The 22,436-nt window shown below is 40.0% G+C and overlaps 3 protein-coding genes across 7 annotated transcripts in view; 1 reads left to right on the forward strand and 2 right to left on the reverse strand.

Moving 5' to 3' along the window:
* mxra5 (matrix remodeling associated 5) overlaps positions 1 to 14,752 on the reverse strand; it is a 31,568-nt gene extending 16,816 nt beyond the window's left edge. The window contains exons 1-6 of the mRNA XM_014474160.2: positions 14,704 to 14,752; positions 13,154 to 13,260; positions 12,974 to 13,056; positions 9,106 to 9,453; positions 2,584 to 2,709; positions 2,189 to 2,319 (exon numbers count right to left, since the gene is read on the reverse strand). Coding sequence (XP_014329646.1) covers positions 2,189 to 2,319; positions 2,584 to 2,670 — 218 coding nt within the window. The 5' untranslated portion in view covers positions 2,671 to 2,709; positions 9,106 to 9,453; positions 12,974 to 13,056; positions 13,154 to 13,260; positions 14,704 to 14,752. The remainder of the gene's footprint in view (positions 1 to 2,188; positions 2,320 to 2,583; positions 2,710 to 9,105; positions 9,454 to 12,973; positions 13,057 to 13,153; positions 13,261 to 14,703) is intronic.
* A 19-nt stretch (positions 14,753 to 14,771) lies between these two features.
* hdac3 (histone deacetylase 3) lies at positions 14,772 to 20,703 on the forward strand. Its single transcript, XM_005813186.3, has 15 exons — positions 14,772 to 14,952; positions 16,007 to 16,089; positions 16,165 to 16,307; positions 16,385 to 16,466; positions 17,446 to 17,502; positions 17,583 to 17,638; positions 17,718 to 17,851; positions 17,936 to 18,016; positions 18,091 to 18,164; positions 18,276 to 18,340; positions 18,423 to 18,512; positions 18,600 to 18,658; positions 18,981 to 19,060; positions 19,972 to 20,129; positions 20,213 to 20,703. The coding sequence occupies exons 1-15, from the start codon at positions 14,898 to 14,900 to the stop codon at positions 20,280 to 20,282; spliced, it is 1,287 nt and encodes a 428-aa protein (XP_005813243.1). The 5' UTR covers positions 14,772 to 14,897; the 3' UTR covers positions 20,283 to 20,703.
* A 66-nt stretch (positions 20,704 to 20,769) lies between these two features.
* Positions 20,770 to 22,436, reverse strand: part of myot (myotilin) — a 29,561-nt gene continuing 27,894 nt past the window's right edge. For 3 of the 5 annotated variants that reach the window (XM_023328259.1, XM_023328258.1, XM_023328260.1), the window contains exon 18: positions 22,119 to 22,431. In XM_023328259.1, the coding sequence (XP_023184027.1) occupies positions 22,286 to 22,431 (146 nt within the window). In that variant the 3' untranslated portion in view covers positions 22,119 to 22,285. Of the gene's footprint in view, positions 22,432 to 22,436 lie in introns of all 5 variants that reach the window. The other 2 variants (XM_023328261.1, XR_002752269.1) reach the window with 2 other exon arrangements.

Here is a 22,436-nt window from a genome sequence, read left to right on the forward strand (position 1 = left end):
GAGTTCAGGTTAGCTGCTGCTGCGTGAAAATGTTCATGAAGAAAAAGTTTCATGCAGGCAGGAAGGCAGGTGTGTGTGAGGGGGAAGCTGACACTAAGCTCCAGGTAGTCAGAAAAACTCTGGAGTAACACAAGAATGATGATGATGATGGCAAGTGGAATTAATAATGAACATGTTCTGAGATATTTTAGTGATAATTGTTCATTTCAATAGAAAACGTAATAAGTAAAGGAAAACAAATAAAACAGTTAGAAAACAGCTATTGATACAATTTAAAAATGACTAGACACATCTTTAATAAATCCTGTCAGGGAGAGTTGTTGCCAAAATGTGGAAATGTTCAACATGTGATTGTAAGAATGTTAGGATTGTGTAGTTAAAGTTTGACGTTAGTAATTACTTCAAATTAACTTATTGCACTACAACCCTGTGAAGGTGTCCATGCTTTATGTTTTATTATTCTGTACATCTGTATGGTAAACTTATTGTCAGTAAATTGGTTTTCATAGAGTCAAGAATAAATCATACATTTTCTATAATTTGCTTGTACTTGTGGGGTTTGTAATCGAAAGAAAAAAACAGTGGCCGGTGAAATGTCTGAGTGGCCGGTAAGAAATTTTCCTCTACCAGCCACTGTGGCTGGTGGAGAAAATTTTTAATTTCCACCCCTGAATCCATTCGCTTGTTATTGAATGTCGTCATAGCCTATTCATTTTCATCAAACCTTTCATTTTCACTTTAGACATATTATGATAAATGAACGAGAACCAGTTCAAGCTGGAACTGCAGACCTAATTCAGAATATTCATGTGGTGAACTACAAACACAAATCAGTAACTTTTAACCCGGCTGATCTGAGTTAAGAACTAGTTCTTGCTGGGATGAACTGGCTCAACATATGCCGAAATGTTAGCATTAGCATTTATTAGCACAATATCACCACTGGCGCCAAAAGTTATTCAAGCACAGAAATTATGAAGTCAGAGCAACAAAGATTTTAACATCAGGTTGTACAAAAGTAGTAATTGTTTTTCATCCCAATTCGGGGTTTAGTATTTAGATTTTTGTTGTTGTTGTTGAACGTGTTGTGGAAAAAACTGAGTTTTGCACAATTCAGTGAGCTCACAGGACAATCGATAATGAAGGAAGTCCGAATGGAAAGCTCTGTCAGGCAGAGACAACACATGAGTTCTTATACAAAAGGGATAAGAGATCCAAAGCCTGGGAAACAGACTGGTTCCTATGCAGCTGTGAAAAACAGCGTCCAACCTTGTGCATGTAACCCAAATCATTTTAACTTGGTGGGAATATACAGGAACTTAGAATAAACATATAGCAATAGAAATAATGACGTAAGGTGTGAGGTAATTGTAATTTTTCCACATCAAATGTAAGTCCAAATTATCCAGGAAAGAATTAGCATAATCGCTGACTCTGCTGCAGGGCACAGGTCAAATACTCGAAAGAAAATTGGAGGAAATTGGAGATTTCTAGGTGCAGTGATACTTGACACTATTGGTTCCTTTTTCAGAAGCGCCATTTATTTTTCTTGTTGCTGATTGGCTGATTCCTCAGCCAAGATGGTTTCCACTGTGTGTTAATGTATATTAAGGTATACTTGATGTCTTAAAATATTAAAATAGGTAGTCGTAAAACATTTTTAGAGGAGGTCTCAATTACTAGAAAATGTATTTTGGGTTCCTAACCCCCAACAAGTACCTGGGTCCGCTGTATCTTGTGTTGGTCTATCACATCAAATTACACTGTTTATGGTTTCGATGCAACAAAATGCAGAAAAAATTCTGAATTAATACTTTTGCAAGCCACTCTGTCAAGTCCTAATGCTTCAACCTGAAATCAGATTTTATCTAACTATATACACTAATAAGGCTCCAGCTGATTTCCTCCCCAGTTAATCTGCTTTTTTTCACTATAGCTGTTGTTAGTTGAGTGAATCCTTCCTCAGATTCCACTTTGGACCACAAAGGACTTGTCTCCAGCGTTCCAAGACAAAGATAAAATGTCTCATAAACACAACTGTTTCCGTAAGTGCTTGATTGTTTGTTGTCTAACGAAAACATTTCAATTCCACTCTGTTCCTTGTAGCATCCTGATGAGGGGGAGAGTTTCCATCCCCCATAGTGACTAGATGCCTCCTGTTTTGAACAAACTCCTGGCTGAGTCTTACCCCAGGTTGAGCCTCTCTGTGGTTTTAGGGAAGGCCTTGGGAATGGTGGCGAGGTGTCTGAAGGTGCAGTGGACCTCCTTAGTGCCTGGGCAGCTGCAGCTCCGCGGGCAGGATGGAACACCGTGGACCAGCTATGGGACACGTGAAGGACAATGAAGGTTAAAAGAAAGAGGAAAAAATTAAGAGAGGACATGTTTTTAGAGAAATTATTTAAACTATCCACCTCAGACTTAATATTTCAGTAGAAAATGTTAAACTTTTCCACAATTGCCGGAAAGTAAAACCACCTGCATTGCACTTTATAAGAAAGCAAGTGGTTATTCACCTCTCCTGACATTGTAACTTTAACTGCTCCCATCCACAATAAACCAACAGCGTCTGCAATAATGATTTACCGTATGCAGTAGGAGTGATGAGAAGAACAGGGGGAACCACACTGCAGCCAGCCTGCAGAGTGATTTGGTGCAGAAAAGAAGCCCCATGACTGGAGGTCTGTCAGAGTCCTCCCAATGTCAACATACCTGCAAAGAGCGGTGATTACACAGACTAATGCCGACAAAAATGCGTTCATGCATTTAATCTGGGAGCAACAAATATAAACCAGTATCTATTGGGAATAATTGATACTTTAAGAAATGTCAATAGTAAACATGTTAATGCTTTGTAATCCTAAGAAGACTCTTCATCAGAAAGTACCTTTAAACATAAGGGCCCAAGGACTGATCCTTGAGGAACACCGGTTGTAATGGTGGGGAAAGCAGAGGAGAAGCAATACATTCAATATTTCAGTTCATTCAACATCTTTCCAGTCCGTCATCCTTCGTTAGAGCTGGTGTTCCCCTTGGCTTAGTCCTTGGGGCTCTACGTTTTACTATCTACCTCCCTTCCGTTGGGTCACGTCGTTTGTAAATCCATTTCTAGATGACACCCAGCTCCACCTGTCCACCAAACCTGACGCCACAACTGCACTCTCTTCGATTGTCTCCATGAGCTCAATCACTGGTTTTCTAGTAATTTTCTTCCGCTTATTAGAGAAAAGACAAATCTCATTCTTGTTGGCACTAAAACATCCTTTCCAAATCCGATGGTTTTTCTCCTCCCATTTATCTCCATGCTTACCTCCCCTAAATTCTGGGCGTCGTCCTCGACAGGACCCTTTCCTTCCACTCCCATATCCATAATGTGGTTCCGTACGTCCATCTCCACTTCCATAATATAAATCGTCTCTATCACTCTCACCGTCCTGCATGCAAAATGCCAAATGTGCTCAAAAACTAAACATCACACACAATATAACATGGTAGCGGCAGAATCATACTGCGGGATGCTTTTCTTAAGCAGAGACGGGGAAGTTGGTCGGAGGCAAAAGGAGCCAAATGTAGGACAAGATAGGCTGCATGAGACTTGATATCCTTAAGATACAGATACAGTAGATGTTTTTTTATTGTTAGAATGGCCCAGCCAAAGTCCAAAACTAAATCCAATTGAAAACCCGTGGTAAGGCTTGAAAACCGATGTTCACATATGCACTCCATCCAATCTGAATTAGCAAAACCTTCAGATTTGCAGAGAACTAACCCAACAGACTCAAAGCAAAATACAGAAACACACAACACAAAATATTTAAACCTTTGAGTTCACGTGACTGAACGTCAAAAATGTCCATCCTTGAGTCCCTTTGCCAGGCGCTGCTGTACATCTCTACCTGAATAAATTGGCCGCACAGTTTTTGTGTGCCGCTTACAGTCATATTAAGTCTTTGATCTTCTCACACAAGGTTCAGGATGAGGATGAACACGTTCCTCGTCTTGGATTCAGTTGTCATTTTTAGCTTTGATTCCTCCCGATGAAAGAGAGAAATTATCCTAATGTGATGCAAACCTCCACGCATTCATAAACGTTTCCCTTTGCTGGAGATTAGATTTGGAAATGAAAGAGATGGAGGAAGAGAGACGGGACATTAACGAGTCTGAGGAAAAATATGAGAGTTGTGAGAAAAATCCCCAAGCTTGGGATTACATTATCAAACTCTTTTCCCTCCAGGCTGACAGAGCCGCTCAGAAAGCGTCGAATACGTGTCTGCCTGTCATTGGGTAAGCGTTTTCTCATTGGGGGATGACAAAGAACTAATCTTCTGTTTGTCCAACATAATCATATTAAAGAGCAGCAATACATCTTTTTCTGTCAGCACACAATCAGCCCATCAACTGTCTGTACTCTGGATTAAATTCTCAATTTCTAATCTTGACCAGTTCAGAGACTCTTCAGACACAAGGAAAGAAAATAAGCAAGAAAAATTTAGCCAACTTTTCCAAACCTATAACCTGGCAGTGCATAGCTGGAATGGAGCTGTCCGCCTTTTACACCCAAACAGTCGATGAAGACATAGAGTTACCAGATTCACTGGTGAATTTGTTTGGATCCTGATCTTAATTAAGTGTGGGATCCTGGTAAGATTATTCCATTTTTTTTCTTCTCTTTTTATCTCTGGACCATCTTGAGTTTCGATTTTAAGATCAATATTTATTTGTTGACTTGACAAAGGGTAAAAAAAAGAAGAAAGAAATAGAAATCCTAACTTTTGAACTACTGCCTCTAAATCTAAAGCAAGGTAAACACCACAAAACGAATGAAACATGTATGAATGGGACATCAAGTTTAGAGACAGCAAAACGTTTACCGAAATAATATCAGTAATGTGATTTGAGGGGTGAATAACGTACTATTTACATACAGCAACTCTCTCACACACCCACACAAATTCTTTCTCACACTGATCTGCTGAAGAGGCAGGAAGAGAAATGTTAACAAGTTACAAACGCATTTCTCAAGTCATTAGAGGCCAGTTTGGGGGTTTCTGGTTTCCACTTCAGTCTGTGTTCCATCCACACAGGGAGGATAATTCACCTAGCAGCTGTGTGTGTTTTTGTGCATATTAGAGAGAGAGAAAGAAACAGTAAAGTGTGTGAAAGGGTCGGATTGTCATGTTATTATCATTCCGACAGCAGATTGATAATCCTCCTCTTTGGATTTGACTTCCGCGCTCTTGTCTCTCTCCATCACGAAGCCACACGCCACTCGGGTTTCCTGACCTGATAAACGCATTAAGCCATGTGTAGGTCAGCGATGCTTGCTGCTATATCCCATCCATGACCTCTATCTGCTTTTTCTGGAGTGGGAAGTGGATGTAGCTACAGGTGGACAGTCCATCACAAGCTAACACAGTCACGTTACAGCACTACACACACACTCAGCTTTATGAATAGTTCAGTGTGTTTACTGACTGTGGGAAATGAGTACTTTCAAATAACTATGCATACAAGAGGTCAATGGTTCAGTATGAAATTAAAGTACAAATTGACCACAGGAAGAATTGACCCAATTTGTGATTACTGACTTTAGCAAATTGGACTTACAAAATTCTTTATCAAAATTTTTTGTCAAAACTTTTAAGCCAAACAAGCAGGTAGTTAAAATTGTGATTTTATTTTTCAACTTTGTCAAATCTATATCTCTGCCAGCATCTTTGTCCTGTTTTGGTATTTTACATGAGATCTGGCTGATGCATATCCCAGATGGAGCAAGAGAGTAGGGTTGAGATCTGTGTGTTTTCAATTTGTGTCATTAGCCATGTTGCTTTTCCACTGAAACACACAATATTACTCTGTCACACGATGGAAGAGAACTGGGGTTCTATCTGTGAGGAACGTATCATACACATGAAGTCAGAGGGCAGAGGTCAAGTACAAAAAGTGAATTCCTCTCATCTCTGTTCCCTACAGCAACTAATGTCTTTCTCATCTTGAAACATTTTTTAAGATAAGTATGGGGTAAATTTTTCATATTTTGGAAATAAGCAGATAAATAAGGAGGATTACACCCCAAAAAGGAGAAAACAAGAAGATGTAAAGATAGAAATCTGGGTAGGAGAAAGGAGAAAACAATGAAAAAAGACAAGGACAAATGAAAACAGGAGAAGAGATCCAAGGAAATAGGAATAAGACTTGTTGAACCATAAAAATCACGTGTGTCTGGCAGAGATGAAAGTGGTGTACTCCTTATAGAGGAGGAGCACAAACCAGCCTGACATCCTGTGTATCAAAATCATATGCTGTCTGTCTGGCACAGTGTGTTACTGTCAGTACAGCTGTAATAAGTCATTTTTTTCCTTTACATCTTTCTATAGGGTGCTTTTCAGTGGATCATCTTTAGAAATACAGTATAAGGCTGACTATAGCATATACTGTATGTTCATAAATTGACCATGAATAGTTTGATTCACAGCTTGAGCATTGATTGAAGCAGAACTCTTTATCTGTACACCCATTATAATTTATCTTTCCATTTGTAAAGTTGCATTTTTCTACCTTTTTTTTTTGCCAAATAGTGACCTATTTGGCCACATTTCTATTTTATACTTTTGTGCTACTGGTTGCCTGCCTTTTGTCATTTTGCGTGAAAAATATGTTGCTTTTATATCAGTCAGGTTAAGATTTCTCTCCCACTTTGACAGCTAATGACTGTAGAAGGAACTACTACCAGAAAGACATGCAGTTATATGACTCAAAAAACCTCACATGATTTATCAGCAGGGTGTTTTATTTTGATTTGATCATGGTTTATAAAATGTTACAGTGGTATTAGAATCACAGACAATGGAAAGATGGTATTATTGGTGAAATATGTTATTTTAATCTGATCATGGCCTGGAATCTGTCAAAACAGGGTTTTGACAGATCACGTGTTCAGTGATGTCATATTTTTAGCAATATTATACAATTAAACGAAAGGCTCAAGTGAATGATCGACTGACATCAGTCCACAGAGAAGCAAATTTTACATTGCCATGCATTGAGAGGTGCTGACCAAGAGAAACCTCCATGATTCAAAATAAAAACCTTCAAACTTGTCTGAAAAATGTTTCCTCCCACATGGACAAGCCCAGAAGAGCGCCCCCTTCTGGAGAAATGTTTGGGCACAATGACAAGAGGACTGCTTGAAGGAGTCATGGTGAAGCCTTCCAACTCAAGAAACTTAAGACCACCGTACCAGTTTAAAGGCATGGTGGTGGTAGCATAATCTGACAATCGGTTTTTGCTGCCACTTGCTCAAATGGATGGAGTACTGAAAATAAAGGCCTGTCTACAAATTATTTAACTTCAACAACTGGATGGCTAAAACTTATTCACAGCAGGTGTTCCAACAGGACAATAATCTCAATCACACATCGAAAGTATTTTTGAAATTGATGAAGCAGATTGACATTAAACTTGTAGGACGGCTAATACCTCAATCCTGTTGATCTAAAAGTTGAGTTCCTCACCGGAAACATCCGATTTGAATAAATTCTACCAACTCTGATGAGACTATTCAACTAGAAACGTATCCAAAGCTTGTTTGTGGGAACAAAATGGTTGCTTAGAAGGATCTACTAGCTTGCTTGCTTAACGTCGAGCTCCAGCCAATGATCTTCTAGTTTCAGTTGATAAAAAACCAGAATGGATCTGAAAACCTGCTGGATTTGTTAAAGAATGTTGGAAAAAAGCCAGAACATCTTTAAATAAAGAACGTTGCGCTGACGGTCGGCCAAATCCAAGCTGCTCTTCTTAAGATAACACATGTCTTAAGAGGACCGCAGTATGAAATCCACATGTTTTTCATGAAACTTGACAATATCATATGCTGCACATGCATTTCCATTGTTTCTCTTTTCCAAGTGGCTTTATAGATTGGCACTTGGCACACAGAATAAGGAACTTTTTGTAGTTAATTTCTTTAAAGGATTGGATTGCTTTTGAATTTTCCTTCCAGGCATTAGTTGTAAATACCTCAAAAAGCCAACAAACTATCAAGCTAACTTTCAACTGTTTGTGCTTTAGCTTCGTTTGCAATTATCCCCATTCATTAGAGCATAAATTCAACCATTCTTTGTAAGCATCCACTACCCGCTGCTTGTTATTAGGAAAGGTTGGCCCTCTTTAAAAGTCATTAAAACATAGCAGAGTGTCTATTAAATTTTAAATGCTGTATTTATGCAGAGCGTCTTTTTTTGCCCGAAGTGTTCACAGGCAACAACATGACTGGACGAACCTCCTGAAAAAGTCTGGGTCAGAGTACAGAGCCTCACAGCTTTATGTTTTTCCTGCTTTGTCTTAGTAGAGATGAGATTTTAGATGGCATGCAATGGTTTGTCGGCATGTTTTTCAACTAGTTTAATGGTCGCACTCTAATGCTACTGCTGTCTGATTATGTTAACAGATGAAAGACAGCATGATTGATTGAGTACACTGCAAAAACACGTCATCTTATATTTGGTCTAGTTTCAACTGCAAATATCTTAGCGCACTTGGAATAAGACCAAACTTATTCGCAAGTAAGTTTTCAGCAAGATATAGGAACTTGTAAATAATCCCCTAATATTGATTTTTTTTTTTTTTTCAGTTGCATTGGCAAATTTCTTCACTTATACAAATAAATTTTCTCCATGTTATGGGTGAAAAGAAATCTAGCAGAATTTTTCAAATAAATATTAAGAAGGATTTTAGTAAAGCAAACTATATCTTGCAGAAAAGTTGCTTGTCAGTTAGTTATGTTGTATTTCATGTGTGCTAAGATATTTGTACTAGAAACTAGACTAAACTACTTGGTAAGATTTTGTATTTTTGCATTGTTAGAAAGTGATATACTTCACTTTTGCAAATACTTTACTTTCAGTCAGTAAAAGCTCTTTAATGCAGCTAAATGATAACAGACATTATTCTGAATCTACAGTATATAACTGAGGTCACTATTGTAAATTATATAGAAATTTAGATGGCAAATGCAAGGAAGAGTGCCAGAAAACAACATCTTTAAAGCTGGCCCCTACATCTGGGAGCCTTTAAAGGGTCTCATTCTAAAGTTCACATGGGACTCACCTGGGAATTCCTCCAGGAGATGGAAAACAAACTCAGGAGAGAAAACAACAAACTCCTTGAGATGGACAAAGTTTTACTAGAGACACCAACGTTAACAAGTATCCAGCTGATTGTCCTCGTCCCGTTGATCTGCGAGGAGAGAGTGGATGGAGGGGATGGAGCGATCTGTTTGCGCGGATTGGCTTGACCCTCTGCTGGTCCCCAAGGCATCTGGATTTCAGATTAGCTGCTTTTCCTCTTCCTCGCCGCTTTTATGCCAGCAGCCAGGAATGCCTCTCCATCCTCTCACGCGCCCTTTCATTCGCCTCCCTCGTTGATCTCGCCCCTCTTCTTCTTTCACCTCCCAGACTGTCCCGGCGGAAATGTAATCACTCTCTTTTTCTTTTTATTGTTTCCTTTCTTTAGAACCACACCGTCTGCCTTGTTTTTGTAAATCTCTTCTTTCTTTCCCTCCCTACTTAGTTTTCTTTTTACATGCTTTCCACCTTTCCAACCCTCCCACGCAGTTCCCCTTTTCTCCCTCCAGAGGTTACGTTACACTAGGTGAATGCAGATCAGTCAATTATCATAATCCATCTATAGGTCTGAAGCTGGAGCCTGCGGCTACACGCATACGAGCGCACGCCGCAGCCTTTGGCAGACTGTCAGAATAATTCATTTGATCTGTCTGGGTAAATGTTGCTGTGAATAAAGCAGGAGGGGTAGGCGGCTTTAACCGTACAATCGGACCTTAAGCCTTAAAAGTTGAAACAGTGCCGTACCATACAGAGGAGAATATACACTCCAGGTATTGGGGTGAATACACACATTGTCCACTCTTGACTTGCTTTTTAGGTTTGAGTTTGTTCTCATGGTTTTGAAACACTCTAGTTACTCACCTGCTCTTCTTTAGCCAGAGTCAAACTTTGAAACGAGCCCAGAGCAAAAGGCTTTTTGTTACAGGAGCATTTAGTCTGCCACGCCTCGCAGTTTAATTTTGTTGACTTCTCCTTCTAAAGAATGAGAGGGGGCCACCGATGGTCGATTCACAAGCTCTTGCTTGCAAAAAGAAATGGCAATAGCAGGCAGATGTGCATATTTGTAATTTTTTTCACTTCGAGGACTCAGGAGTTTGATGTTAAAAATCTACCATTCTTGTCTAGTGACTAAAATCACATATTTTCTATGTAGCAAAATGGCGCTAACGCTGGAAATATATTCATATCCCTGAGATTTTTTTTTCCACATCTTCTCACATTTGAACCACAAACTTCAATGTATTTCCTCTAAATTTCATATGACAGAAAATGGATCTGAATGTCAACAGTGCCATCGTCATACCGACACAACTGAAGTTTATCACTGCTCCAAAGCAATCTTGACAAGAAGTCAAACTTCATTAGAAACATTGAGACTAAAACTGTTTTTCTGACACTGCGTTCTTAGATCACTCTGGAGCTGATTATTGGTCGAGTCTTTGTCCTTTTTACTACCTGAATGGTAGTTTTTCACTTCTGTGGATGTCTATTTGGATTTTAGAGCATTTAAATCTATAATTTTCTGCACTTCTTCAATCAACGTCAACGTTTGTCTGTCTGGAACGGGCCACTGTACTTAGCTCTTCAGAGAGTGATGAACAATATGGACATTATTTGCCACCAGTGACCGATTTCTATAACACTGCTACATATAATTTATGATTTTTCCATTTGTAAATATAATTTCTACCAAAAACAGCTGTGCTGTTCCACTCCACATACCTGTTGGATTAGATTTGTGTGGAATGCAGCTCCTCTCGGTTTAACGTCAGCCTGCTTCGCCCACAATAAGGGACTGAACTCTTAAAGCGACGGCTTTCAAACTCATAAAGACGATAAAGTAACGATGGCATTCTTCTTCTGTGAATATTTGTCTTTGTGCAGGTTTTCACACACTCCCAATGTTTACCTGACGCTCATCTGAAGGGTCAGGGTTCAGTCGTGTTGTTCTGTCTTAACCCGAGCGCCGCTTCACCCTTTGTTCTTGGTGCGCCAATCTCACGAACCCTTGAATTCTTTATATTAAACTTTCTCTTCGTGTTTGGTCTGTCCAGCTGTAATCCACCTCCTCTGTTTCTTTACCTCACATTCAAACCTCGTGGGCTGAGAAACGGATCCCGCGGTCCCACTTTGAAAAGAAGTCCTGATTATTTTCTATAGTCTTAGTAAATCTGGAGGTTCCACTCCACATGCCTGTTGGATTAGATGTGTGTGGACTGCTGCTCCTCTCGGTTTAACTTAAGCCTGCCTCGCCCACAATAAGGTAAGCTGTAGTAGAGACCGACTAGAAATAACAGTGGTTCCACATGGAGCATAAACCACGGAAAAGGGGAGAATTTTCCTCACTTAACCAGAATACAACAACCAATGGTTTGAGAATAAAAACAAACACTTTCTGTCTTTTTTAATGAGTGAATAAAACTGTTTACGAGACAACAGAATGCGTTTGTCAAAGGTAAACTTAAAGTAGCAAGTTGCGTTAGCTTTTTATTAATTTGACCACATCTTCAGATGAGTACACTGGGGTTTTAAGTTAACACTTAAAAAAGCTGGAAGAAGAAAAACACAGAAGTAGGGACTATTTGCCAGGGTACTCAGCAGCAGGTTTTTGTGTCTCGTATTGCACCGTGAAGTTACTTTGACCTGCGTCTTGTGGGTTTTTAAGGCAAATATTCAATTTAGATCAGTTGTGAATTTGCAAATGTTGCTGCAATTGCATATTTCATCCACAGTTTGCTTAGGTTCCATTTAAACTTTATGTCTCTGAGCATAATTAATATTTATCAGATATTTTGTTCATGCAAGTTGAATCCAGAATTTCTAAATTAAAATTCGTAGTTATTTTAACTTGATAATGTGAGGGGAAATGTCGCCTCTATAGGCGACGGCAGTTATTTTTTGTTGTTGTTTTTTTGCATATTCTGAAGAAATTATTTGGTTTAAATTTCAATATTAAGTTTAAAACAACTTGCAATTCAAGGCTAATGAGATGTGGGAACTTAAACAAATAATGTTTGTGCAACCTTTCTCTTGTTAAATCCACTTGATCAAATTCAAATTCTGTGTTAAAACCCCAAAAAATTTCTTGTTGACTTTACTTGCATTTTCAGTTGGTGAACCTCCATTTTCAAGTTAAACCACCTTCCATTGTTTTACAGTGCATTAGCTGTAACCAGAAACATTCACATGAATCATTAAGTAATTTTGCAAATAAAATTTGTTCCAACTTGTATCCGTTTGAAATAAGGAAGGCCAACCCATCTGCCCTCGTTTTTTATGAGAATGTGTTGGTAGTGCTGAGATATTATTATTATTATTTTCATTATTTCTGTTCCAGAATCTTTTATATTGGTGCCAGTTGAATGAAATAATAGCAAGACCTGTCTTATAAAAAATGAAGAACATGGCCCTTTCCACTTCCTGTGATTTCAGATAGCTGAAAAAGATGTGGAAGAAACTCGAGCTGCAGTGGTCCCTCAGTATTTTGGGGGCTTGGGGACCGCCATGAAAACTTGAGACCCCTCTAAATACTCTTACAGTGGCCTATTCTAATAGTTCAAATATCAAATAGACCTTACTATGCATTATTGTGATGCATTTAGGATGACACAAATTCTGTTGCAAAGTTTGTCACCTCCAAAACCTTTGACCACAACTTTGTGTGTGTGTTTCAACAAGCTGACAGAGACAGAAGTTTATCGGGAAAAATTAAACCCTGAGGCCAAAACAAGCCAGCAAGGGATGAAGCTCCCACACACACACATTCATGGAATAATTGCCATGCAAATGATGATGATGATGATAATAATAATAATTAAAAAACCTGACAGGCTTCAAGAAGATCTCCTCACCTGCCTTTATGTGACAGCAACCCAAACAGAAAGCTTCTCTTGACCAACATGCTGATGACGACGTGGACCAGAGCTGACCAATCCTGCGTGAATCCGTCACAGGGAAACGTACAAGTTAGTTATGAAAGGTGCGTGCAAAACCCACAGGTTGTGTGCAATGCTTGCCTGTGTTGAACTTACTGTCACCTATAAGGGATATGATAAATAATACATAAAGGCTGGAATCCAGAGAAGCCTTGCTGTCTAGCCGCAGGTGGAGAAACATCATGGAGCGGGGAGACGGACGGCTGGAGAGGAAGCAAGTCGAAAAGTTTAACGAGACATTCCAGCGTCAGGCAGGCAGTCGGCAAGTCGGCACACGTCCTGTTCTGGGCGTCTGTCACCCCGACATCTTTGCTCATGAATGCCATCAACAGTTACGAATTGATATACAGTACAGTTAACGCTTTTCAAAATTTTAACATGACATTTTGAATTGCCAGCGACGTTTATTTTCATTTTCTGGTAGAAAACATATGACGGGCATAAAATTAATGTACCGTTTGTTTTTCCAGTGCTGTTATCTCACATTAAATAATTTTGTAAAACTCCAAACCTTTTTTTTTTTTCAAAATGCTTTTTCTTTTTGAGTTTTCCCACTTTGTGTTTTTATTGACAAGACAACACAAAAAAACAAGACAACAGACTTTGAAGCTTAAAGTGTTTTTGTTTTTTTTGTTGTGAAGTTTGCACTTTTTCCATCACCTCCCACGTCTTTGAACATGGAATCAGAAATGTTCTTTGAATGGCTGGGCAATTTGGAGCTGTGCGCACAGGTCAGAAAATATGTTGTTTTGGGTTTTTTTAAAAACAAAAACACAGTTTTAAAAATGTGTAATAATCAAAAATATGTATAAGCTCTGGTAGGATTTGCAGAGTTGGCACCTTTCAAAAATAATGGCCTACATCATTTTTTTATTTGTACAAAAACAAATAAAAAAATTTATTTGGTAAGAAATCACTATTTTTTTATCAATAGTGATTTTTTTTCCCCTGCGTAAAACACCTTTTGGAAAAAAAAAGGTGGTGTTTTTCCCCCCCGTTTTTTTGCCAAAATGACTAATTGGACAAAGAAAATTACTTGCGCCAATGTTTTAGGAAGGTGACGATATTTGTGGTTGTTTGTGTTGGAATTTTTGTCTGTGGAGACAGAAATACTAGACTGTCTTATAGTCTCACATACAATGTTTTTCTGTCTTCACCAGGAGATTTTTCATTCATTTCTCCAGCCTGGCCCTCATCCTAAACCTAACCACTACCAGTACGTGTCTGACCCCAAACCTTAATCTAAATTCAGTTCAAAAGACGGCCTACGCTTTGTGGATCCTCAAAACGTAGAATTTGTTGGAAAAATAGGCCTTTAAATGTTACACACACACACACACACACACACACACACACACACACACACACACACACACACACACACACACACACACACACACACACACATTGTTGTTAATAATGTGTAATAATGTTAATAATAATAATAATAATAGCATTACTGGTAATAGTGTTGCAATCTACAAAATAAAGTACAAAAAAAGTGAAATACATTAAAAATACAAAAATACATTAAAAGCTACATGTGTAGCTTTTTTTTTTTTGTTTAGTTCTGAGGTACTGTTAAAGAATAAGTTTTTCCAAGTTTCTGGCAGTTCTTTAAAAATGTCCCAGAGTGTCTTCTTTACCTCACCGAGCCTCATCCTCAACTCCCCGCCATCTCCGGTCCACACCGTCCCCTAGTGATGACGCATACTCTTTCGGGTTTGCGCCTGCGCAGTCGTATTTACGGCTAGCTGCTAGCTGCTAGAAATATGCGGCAGTCAAAGCTGCGGAGGCAGGAGTAATACTTCACACCAACACAGAACTCACCGCCTTCATCATGACCAACAGGACATCTTATTTTTATGACCCGGATGTGGGCAACTTTCACTACGGTCAGTCGGTCGCTGCGTCCTGGAACCGGGACGGGGCTGATGCTGCTAGCTAGCTCCATGCTAACTCCTCCAGTATTAGCTTGTTTTGCGGCGTCTTTATTTATTGAGTGTAAAGTCTGAGGATAGCGGTGTTTACTGTGCATTAAAATGCTTTTGTGCATGTAGCTGTTAACGCAACCATAGCATGATTAGCCTAATAGCTTTACTTTCCTATTTCTGAAAACATTCCCAATGGAACAATATACATTTTTTATTTATTTAGATAGAATAAAGAGTAAAATATCTTCCATAACTCCTCACGCACACTTTAGGGGCAACAAAAAAAAGTAAACATTCTGTTGTATGTCTAATAGCTTTTTATTGTCGTCTGCTGATTAAGACTTGGGTTATGCATTTTGTTTACGACACTAAACAGTGAAAACCAAAAAATGCTTCAATTAGACCAGGAAAACACAACTTTGTAATTTATTAATGCCTGAAATTGGCAGCAAAAAAGGGAAGGTGTTCAGAGATAGAGAGGTGCTTATTGTTTGTTTTTAAATATATATATATACTTTGTATATATATATATTTAATTTCTACTTAATTTCATATGTAAAACAAAGTCATTGAGACTGGAGGAGGATTTTTTGTTGTTCTCAGACCAGTCAGGTGTGTGTGAGACATTTCAAAACAAAAGATGTTATATTTCAGTTTACTTTGTTCCTGCTATAGAACGTAGGATACTATTCGACATTTTAAATAACAGTAATAAATTGTATAATATTGAATTGAAAGAGTCTTTTTTTTATAGTTAAGCTGTATTGTTTTTATTTGGTTCAGGAAATGTTTGAAATCTTGAATTTTACTGTGGGAAAAGTTTACAAATCCTGCATGTAATACGAGTTCAACTTTCTCCGATGCCTGGCGAGAAATATTACACTTTTTACACAGTGTCAAAAAATTTTGAGAGGTAATATCATTTGAGTGCCTCTCTTGTGAACCTTGAAATGAACCTCCTGCAGATTTATTTTGTTTTTTGCCGTCTGAGTTTCCTTCCCTGTGCCTTGGCCAGGTGCGGGCCACCCCATGAAGCCTCACCGTCTGTCCCTGACTCACAGCCTGGTGTTGCACTACGGCCTCTACAAGAAGATGATGGTAAGCGGCCGTCGAGCTCCACCCGGGAACGTTTGTAGCGTTGCCTAACGTTTCCCGTCTCCCGCCTTCGGTCAGGTCTTCAAGCCGTACAAAGCCTCGCAGCACGACATGTGCCGCTTCCACTCCGAGGACTACATCGACTTCCTGCAGAAGGTCAGCCCCAACAACATGCAGGGCTTCACCAAGAGCCTCAACACGTTCAACGTGGGAGACGACTGGTGGGTGCGGCGCCTCTCTGCCTCCTCTCTGTGCCGCTGCTCCTGTCGCCTGATTGGCTCTGGCCCGTGTGTTTCAGTCCCGTGTTTCCAGGTCTGTTTGAGTTCTGCTCCAGATACACAGGAGCGTCTTTACAGGGAGCAACGCAGCTCAACCACAAGGTAACACACACACACACACACACACACACACTATATATATCTGAAGAGACGCTGCTTGTTTTGTTAGTAACCAAATCAAAACCCTCGTTTCATTGGTCCAATAAACTGTCCTTTATTTTGCCACAAAGGACAATCTGTAATTGTGGTGAAATCTGTAATGTCACCACTAGATGTCAGCAAATCTTCCACTTCCTCTTTTCGTTGATGCTTAATTGCTAGCGTTTATCTTTTTTGCGTGACTGCTGTAAGGCAAGTGTGAGCCAACATAGTGGTAGCAATGAAGCTAATTTTACTTTTGAACTAATCTAGACTTAAAAACTAAAGTTACCTAACTGAATGGACTAAGTTTCCCAACATGCTAGTGTTAGCATTTAAGCTAGCATTAGCTTCTTAGCTAATTTTAACGTAAAAATAGTTGCCTTGCTGAATGGATTGAGTTAACATGCTAGTGTAGGCCATTATGCTACTGTTACCATTTAAGCATTTAAGTATTTTAATCATTTTTGACATAAAAACTAAAGTTACGCTGCTGACATTAGCATTTTGTAGCTTATAAACTGTTGTTTCCGTTCTAGGTTGAGTAAATTAACCTTAGTCAACTTGCTAGGATTTTAACTAGCATTAGCGTTCTTGCTAATTTTAATTTATTCACTGCTGTTCCCACACTAGAGTAATATAATGTTATGAACCTGGTATCTAATGAGCCAAATCCTTTGGAACATTAGCTAAAAACGCTTCAGCTAATTGTAGCATGTACACTGCTGTTGTGTCTGCACTAGATGAGCTTTAAGTCATTACTCTCTGGTAATAATGTCTTTATTTCGACTTTGTTCTCATGCCAGTTTATTCTTGCAATACTATGACTATATTCTTCGCCATTTAGTTTTTTTTATTTCTGAGTATGGACCTAGTGCCCCACTGTACTGGTCTGCTTTGACCATGACATGAATTCAAGGCTAATTCTTTTGACTTTTTCCAGATTTGTGACATCGCCATCAACTGGGCAGGAGGTTTGCATCATGCCAAAAAGTTTGAGGTGAGGACAAACTGTCGCGTCCCCTTTTGATCCGGGTCCATGCGAGTCAGACCCCTGACACGTCTCCGCTGTGTTTGTAGGCTTCAGGGTTCTGCTACGTAAATGACATCGTCATCAGCATACTGGAGCTTCTCAAGTACGATCCCGCTTCTTATCCGTCGGCCTTGCAGCACGCGCATCGCCGTCCGCCTTTGTAATTCGCCGCTGTCTTTCAGGTACCACCCCAGGGTTCTGTACATTGACATCGACATTCACCACGGCGACGGCGTCCAGGAGGCCTTTTACCTGACGGACCGCGTCATGACCGTGTCCTTCCACAAATACGGCAACTACTTCTTCCCCGGCACTGGTAAGCGGCCGCTTAAAGTTCCCGTCTAACTTTGGTTTGCCACACGCGCGTCGACGCCACGTGTTTTTTTTTTTTGTATCGCAGGCGACATGTACGAGGTGGGAGCAGAGAGCGGCCGCTACTACTGCCTCAACGTCCCCCTCAGAGACGGCATCGACGACCAGAGTGAGTCCGAACAACCAGCAGTGACAAACATCGTCCTTAAGGTTGTGTGTTTTATTTATGTGTGTGTGTTTCAGGCTACAGGCAGCTGTTCCAGCCGGTTATCAAGCAGGTGGTGGATTATTACCAGCCCACCTGCATCGTCCTGCAGGTCAGTTTGTTGTTGAGGTGGATCTGTGTGTGTGTGTGTGTGTGTGTGTGTGTGTGTGTGTGTGTGTTTGGGGTGGGGGTTTGTTAAAGCGAGGGTAGTTTGTGTTTGCAGTGTGGAGCAGATTCTCTGGGCTGCGACAGGCTGGGCTGCTTCAACCTCAGCATACGGGGACACGGGTGAGTCGGCCGAGTCGAACGGCGGCGGCAAGTCGGTCGCCGCCGTTCGACTCACTGAGGAGGGTTTACCTGTGTCTTTCAGCGAGTGTGTGGAGTTTGTGAAAAGTTTCAAGATCCCTCTGCTGGTTCTCGGAGGAGGAGGATACACAGTGAGGAACGTGGCTCGCTGCTGGTGAGTGGAGAACAACAGAGAGACGGAAATCCTCACATTGTTTGGAAAAGTCAGACTTGGGTGACGAAAACGGTTTCTGTCATGTAGGACTTTTGAAACGTCTCTGTTGCTGGAGGAATCCATCAGTGATGAGCTGCCTTATAGCGGTGAGCTTGTGCAGAATTCACTTTCTGATCTTTAGTCTGTCGCGCCATCTGTTGGCCCATCACCGAATTAGAATATGATCGGAAAGCCCATTTGTTCAAGAGAAACGCAGGAAATAAATTCATTCCACACAATTTCCCACTTACAGGTAATAAAAATATGACATTTAGAGTTGGAATATTACGTCAGACCAATAAAGAAAGAATATTTAATACGTGAGCTTAATGAGAAGTATGTTTAAAGGTTATTTTCAAAAGTTCTTTTAATCTGACAAAGTGACCTCATTGAATTTTTTGTTTCTAATTTTCCTTTTGGCTCCTGCAGAATATTTTGAGTACTTTGCTCCTGACTTCACGCTGCATCCTGACGTCAGCACCAGGATAGAAAACCAGAACTCCAGACAGGTGAAACGTTGTCCCAGTTTTCACTGTTTGTTTTTCTTTCTTAATTGAATTTACAGTAAGATATCAAATTATAGATATTAAAAAAATCAAACAGTCTCTACACAGCTGAAATTATGGACTATTTTAGCCTTGTCTAACTCTGAATGCAAATTTGTAAGTCTTTTTGTTTCTGGGCTTTTCCTCCCCTATTTCTTCTGAATAATAAAAAAAAATCTCAAGTTAATTCAATAAACTAATTTCTTCTTTAAAATAACATAAAGAAACTACTTCTGCAAGCAGTTTTGGTGTTGATAATCAGTATCATTGTTTATTATCAACACTCGGTGTTGATAGAAATTCATTTTGTCAATAATAATTTTGGAAAGATTTTTCTTTCATTTTTTTAGGAGACAAAAAAGTGAGAATTTTTTAAAAAATCAAAATCTGCGATTTTGATTTTAAAATCAGACCTCGTCAATAGTAGTGATGTTTTTATCTTGAACCAGCTGGCAGCAGAGTGGTCAAAAGTTTTTATTTAATGTACTAATCCATTAATTTAAACATTTATTGCCAAAGTCAATTTCTAATGTGATTTTCAACTTAAATCTGTTCTAAATCTTGCAATCCTAATGAGAAATTTGGTGTTGCAATAATTGAGCAAGACTGAGACAAAACTGCAATCCTGATGAAATGAGCTTGAGGTTTTACCTCATTAGCACAAAGAAAGTTTTGGTATGAAAAAAAGAAATTGGATGGATTTGACTGGAATTCACTGTTTTTGGCTGCGACTCTGCTGACCAAGCTTTGGGAGTTTTACCTTGTTTACTGTTGAGTAAAACCGGATCAGATCAAGTGTTTGCAATTGTGCGAGAAAAAGGAATATTTGAAGATGCGACGTTGGGGCCGTCTTCACCGTTTCCGTGTCGCTGCAGTACCTGGAGCAGATCCGTCAAACCGTGTTCGAGAACCTGAAGATGCTGAACCACGCGCCGAGCGTCCAGATCCACGACGTTCCCTCCGACATACTGAGCTACGAGCGCAACGACGAGCCCGACCCCGACGAGAGGGGAGCCGAGGAAAACTACACCCGGTGGGTTTGTAGCTGTAGCAGCGAGACAGCAGGCGCTTTCATCAGGAGTTTTGTTAACATCTCGATTTTTATGACTTCTGCAGGCCTGAAGCCGCGAATGAGTTCTACGACGGTGACCAAGACAACGACAAAGAAAGCGACGTCGAGATCTGAGGCTAGAAGCATTTTGGACCGAGCTGAAATATGGCCCGTTCAACTTTCCCTTCGTCATGGGAAGAAGTTTTTATGAACTTTGACATTTTTCCTTTGTTTCATTTTGTCTCTGTAACAGTGATAAAAGTTTGTAGTTTTCTGTCAGACTCCTGCATTTCAGAAGCCAAAGTTCACAACCAACCAACATTTACGCTGCTGGACCGGTCAGCAACCGTTCTGCCTTTCTAGACCTTCTGTTTGATGTTGCCACTTTTTACAAAAATGTGTAAACTGAATGAAATAAGATGGAAATGTTCACATGAGAAATTATAGCCAGCTTTGAGTTCAAAGGAAAAACTTTGCATCATGTCCCTCCTGCAGTCTGAAATCCACCCATGTGAGTTTTGATAGTTTGGTTTTATTAATAAAAACTGAATCTGTGCTTGTGTCTGCAAGGCAATAGGTTCACCCACCACTAGATGGTGACAAAACACGTGAAAAGACAAGCTCAGAGTTCAACTTTATTGCTAATTTCTCATGTAATATCACAATCAGTACCTACAAACACACAAAATATTTTAAAATGTAACTGGGCGCTTTCTGAGCAAGACAGCGCTGCAATTCGATGAACACAGCAAGTACTAAACAGCTACTTGTGTATATTTAGCAAAACATCAGTGTAGGCCAGACGTAAACCATAAAATGCAGATTTATTCCTTAAGGCTCTGATTTCAGCTTTCTGTGGAGATTTAAAAAAAAAAAAGTTAGTTGTGTGATCTTCTCTTGCATGCATCGTCAGTCAAAAATAAAATGCAACAAGCTCCTGGCTGGCAGCAAGCAAATCAATATAAGAACACAAGTTTAAATAAGCAGACTCCCTCTGTTGGCTGGTATACAGAAACCCATTTATCAAAACCAAAGACACATCAATGCAAGAGGGAAACGTGTTCTCTTCTGTAATCGAGCTTAAAACAGCTTCTCTGTACTGTCGATGATCAAATGTAAACATAGAGGTCATGACCTTTGCTCTAAGTGCATGTTGGGTACCAGAATAGCAGCCTTTAAAAAAAAAAAAAACAATTCAGCCATCTGTAAGCAAGACAATATTTCTCAAATTTAAATAAAAAAGCCACAAACAAAAAATATACAGAAATAAATTCAGTACGAGACAAAAGTTTTTTCCCTAAACATCTTAAAAGCAGCTGAACTTTGATTTCTGGGACTAAAACGGTAAAGCTAACGTTTGTGGTTTAAAGTGCAGGGTTGCAGAAAGAGTGGTTGAACTTTTTGCTATGTAACTCTCGCTCCAAGGCACTGCTCTATGTTCTGGTACTGGTTGGACTCCACCTGCCTTTAAAATACACCTTTACACAGAACAATGCTGTTTCTGTATTCTAAGTTTTTAGAAGCAAACCGCACATGTGCTCTGTAAAGCATGTCGCCATGGCAGCGCTCAGGAAAGCAGTACCGAGGCTGGGCTGCAGGGTTAGGGTGCCATGCCAACCCTGCAGAGTTCTAATAATACTGACCCAGAAGCTGCATTCTGCTGAGAGCAGACAGGACAGAAAAACTGAAAGCTGTTCAGTAACAAACAGCAGCTGATTATCAGAGCTGAATTCAAGCAACTTTTTCCTCAAAGTTGTTTTGATGGAGTCTGAAATATCAGGCAAATCCAACAATAAGAAAGCAGCTGTGGGCATCGTGAAACCTCTGATATGTGGAGAAGTTCAGAAATTAAAAAAAAGGTCAGTCTTGTGATGCTGGTCTGGCTCCAGAGGTTGTGCAGGTGTGACTGAAGGCGTTTGGCTCTACAGCTCTTCGCTCTCGTACAGCGGAGCCGTGTGCTGAGCGGGGCTCTCCGCCGTCAGGGCAGGAACGTGGCTCAGAGACGACAGCAGCTTCAGGGTCTTGGAGGCGGGAGGAGCCGTTTTGAAGGCTGGGGTTGTGCGAGCTGGAAGAGAAAAAGCACGACTGATGGAAACTCAGATAAAAGAAATGAATTTATTGCAGCAAACATTGCTGAATTATTTCACATGAAAACTGTAAGTGCAGCAGATCCAACCCGGGGAGCCACAGGTCTTCATGGTGACTGGACATGGGCTGAAGATTCTTCTCATGCCACGTATCTGAAAATAACTCCTGCCCAGTGCAGAGCGGCAGGCGTGGCTCACTGCC

This window comes from Xiphophorus maculatus, chromosome 23 (assembly GCF_002775205.1).
Source record: "Xiphophorus maculatus strain JP 163 A chromosome 23, X_maculatus-5.0-male, whole genome shotgun sequence".
Classification (NCBI taxonomy): Eukaryota; Metazoa; Chordata; class Actinopteri; order Cyprinodontiformes; family Poeciliidae; genus Xiphophorus; species Xiphophorus maculatus.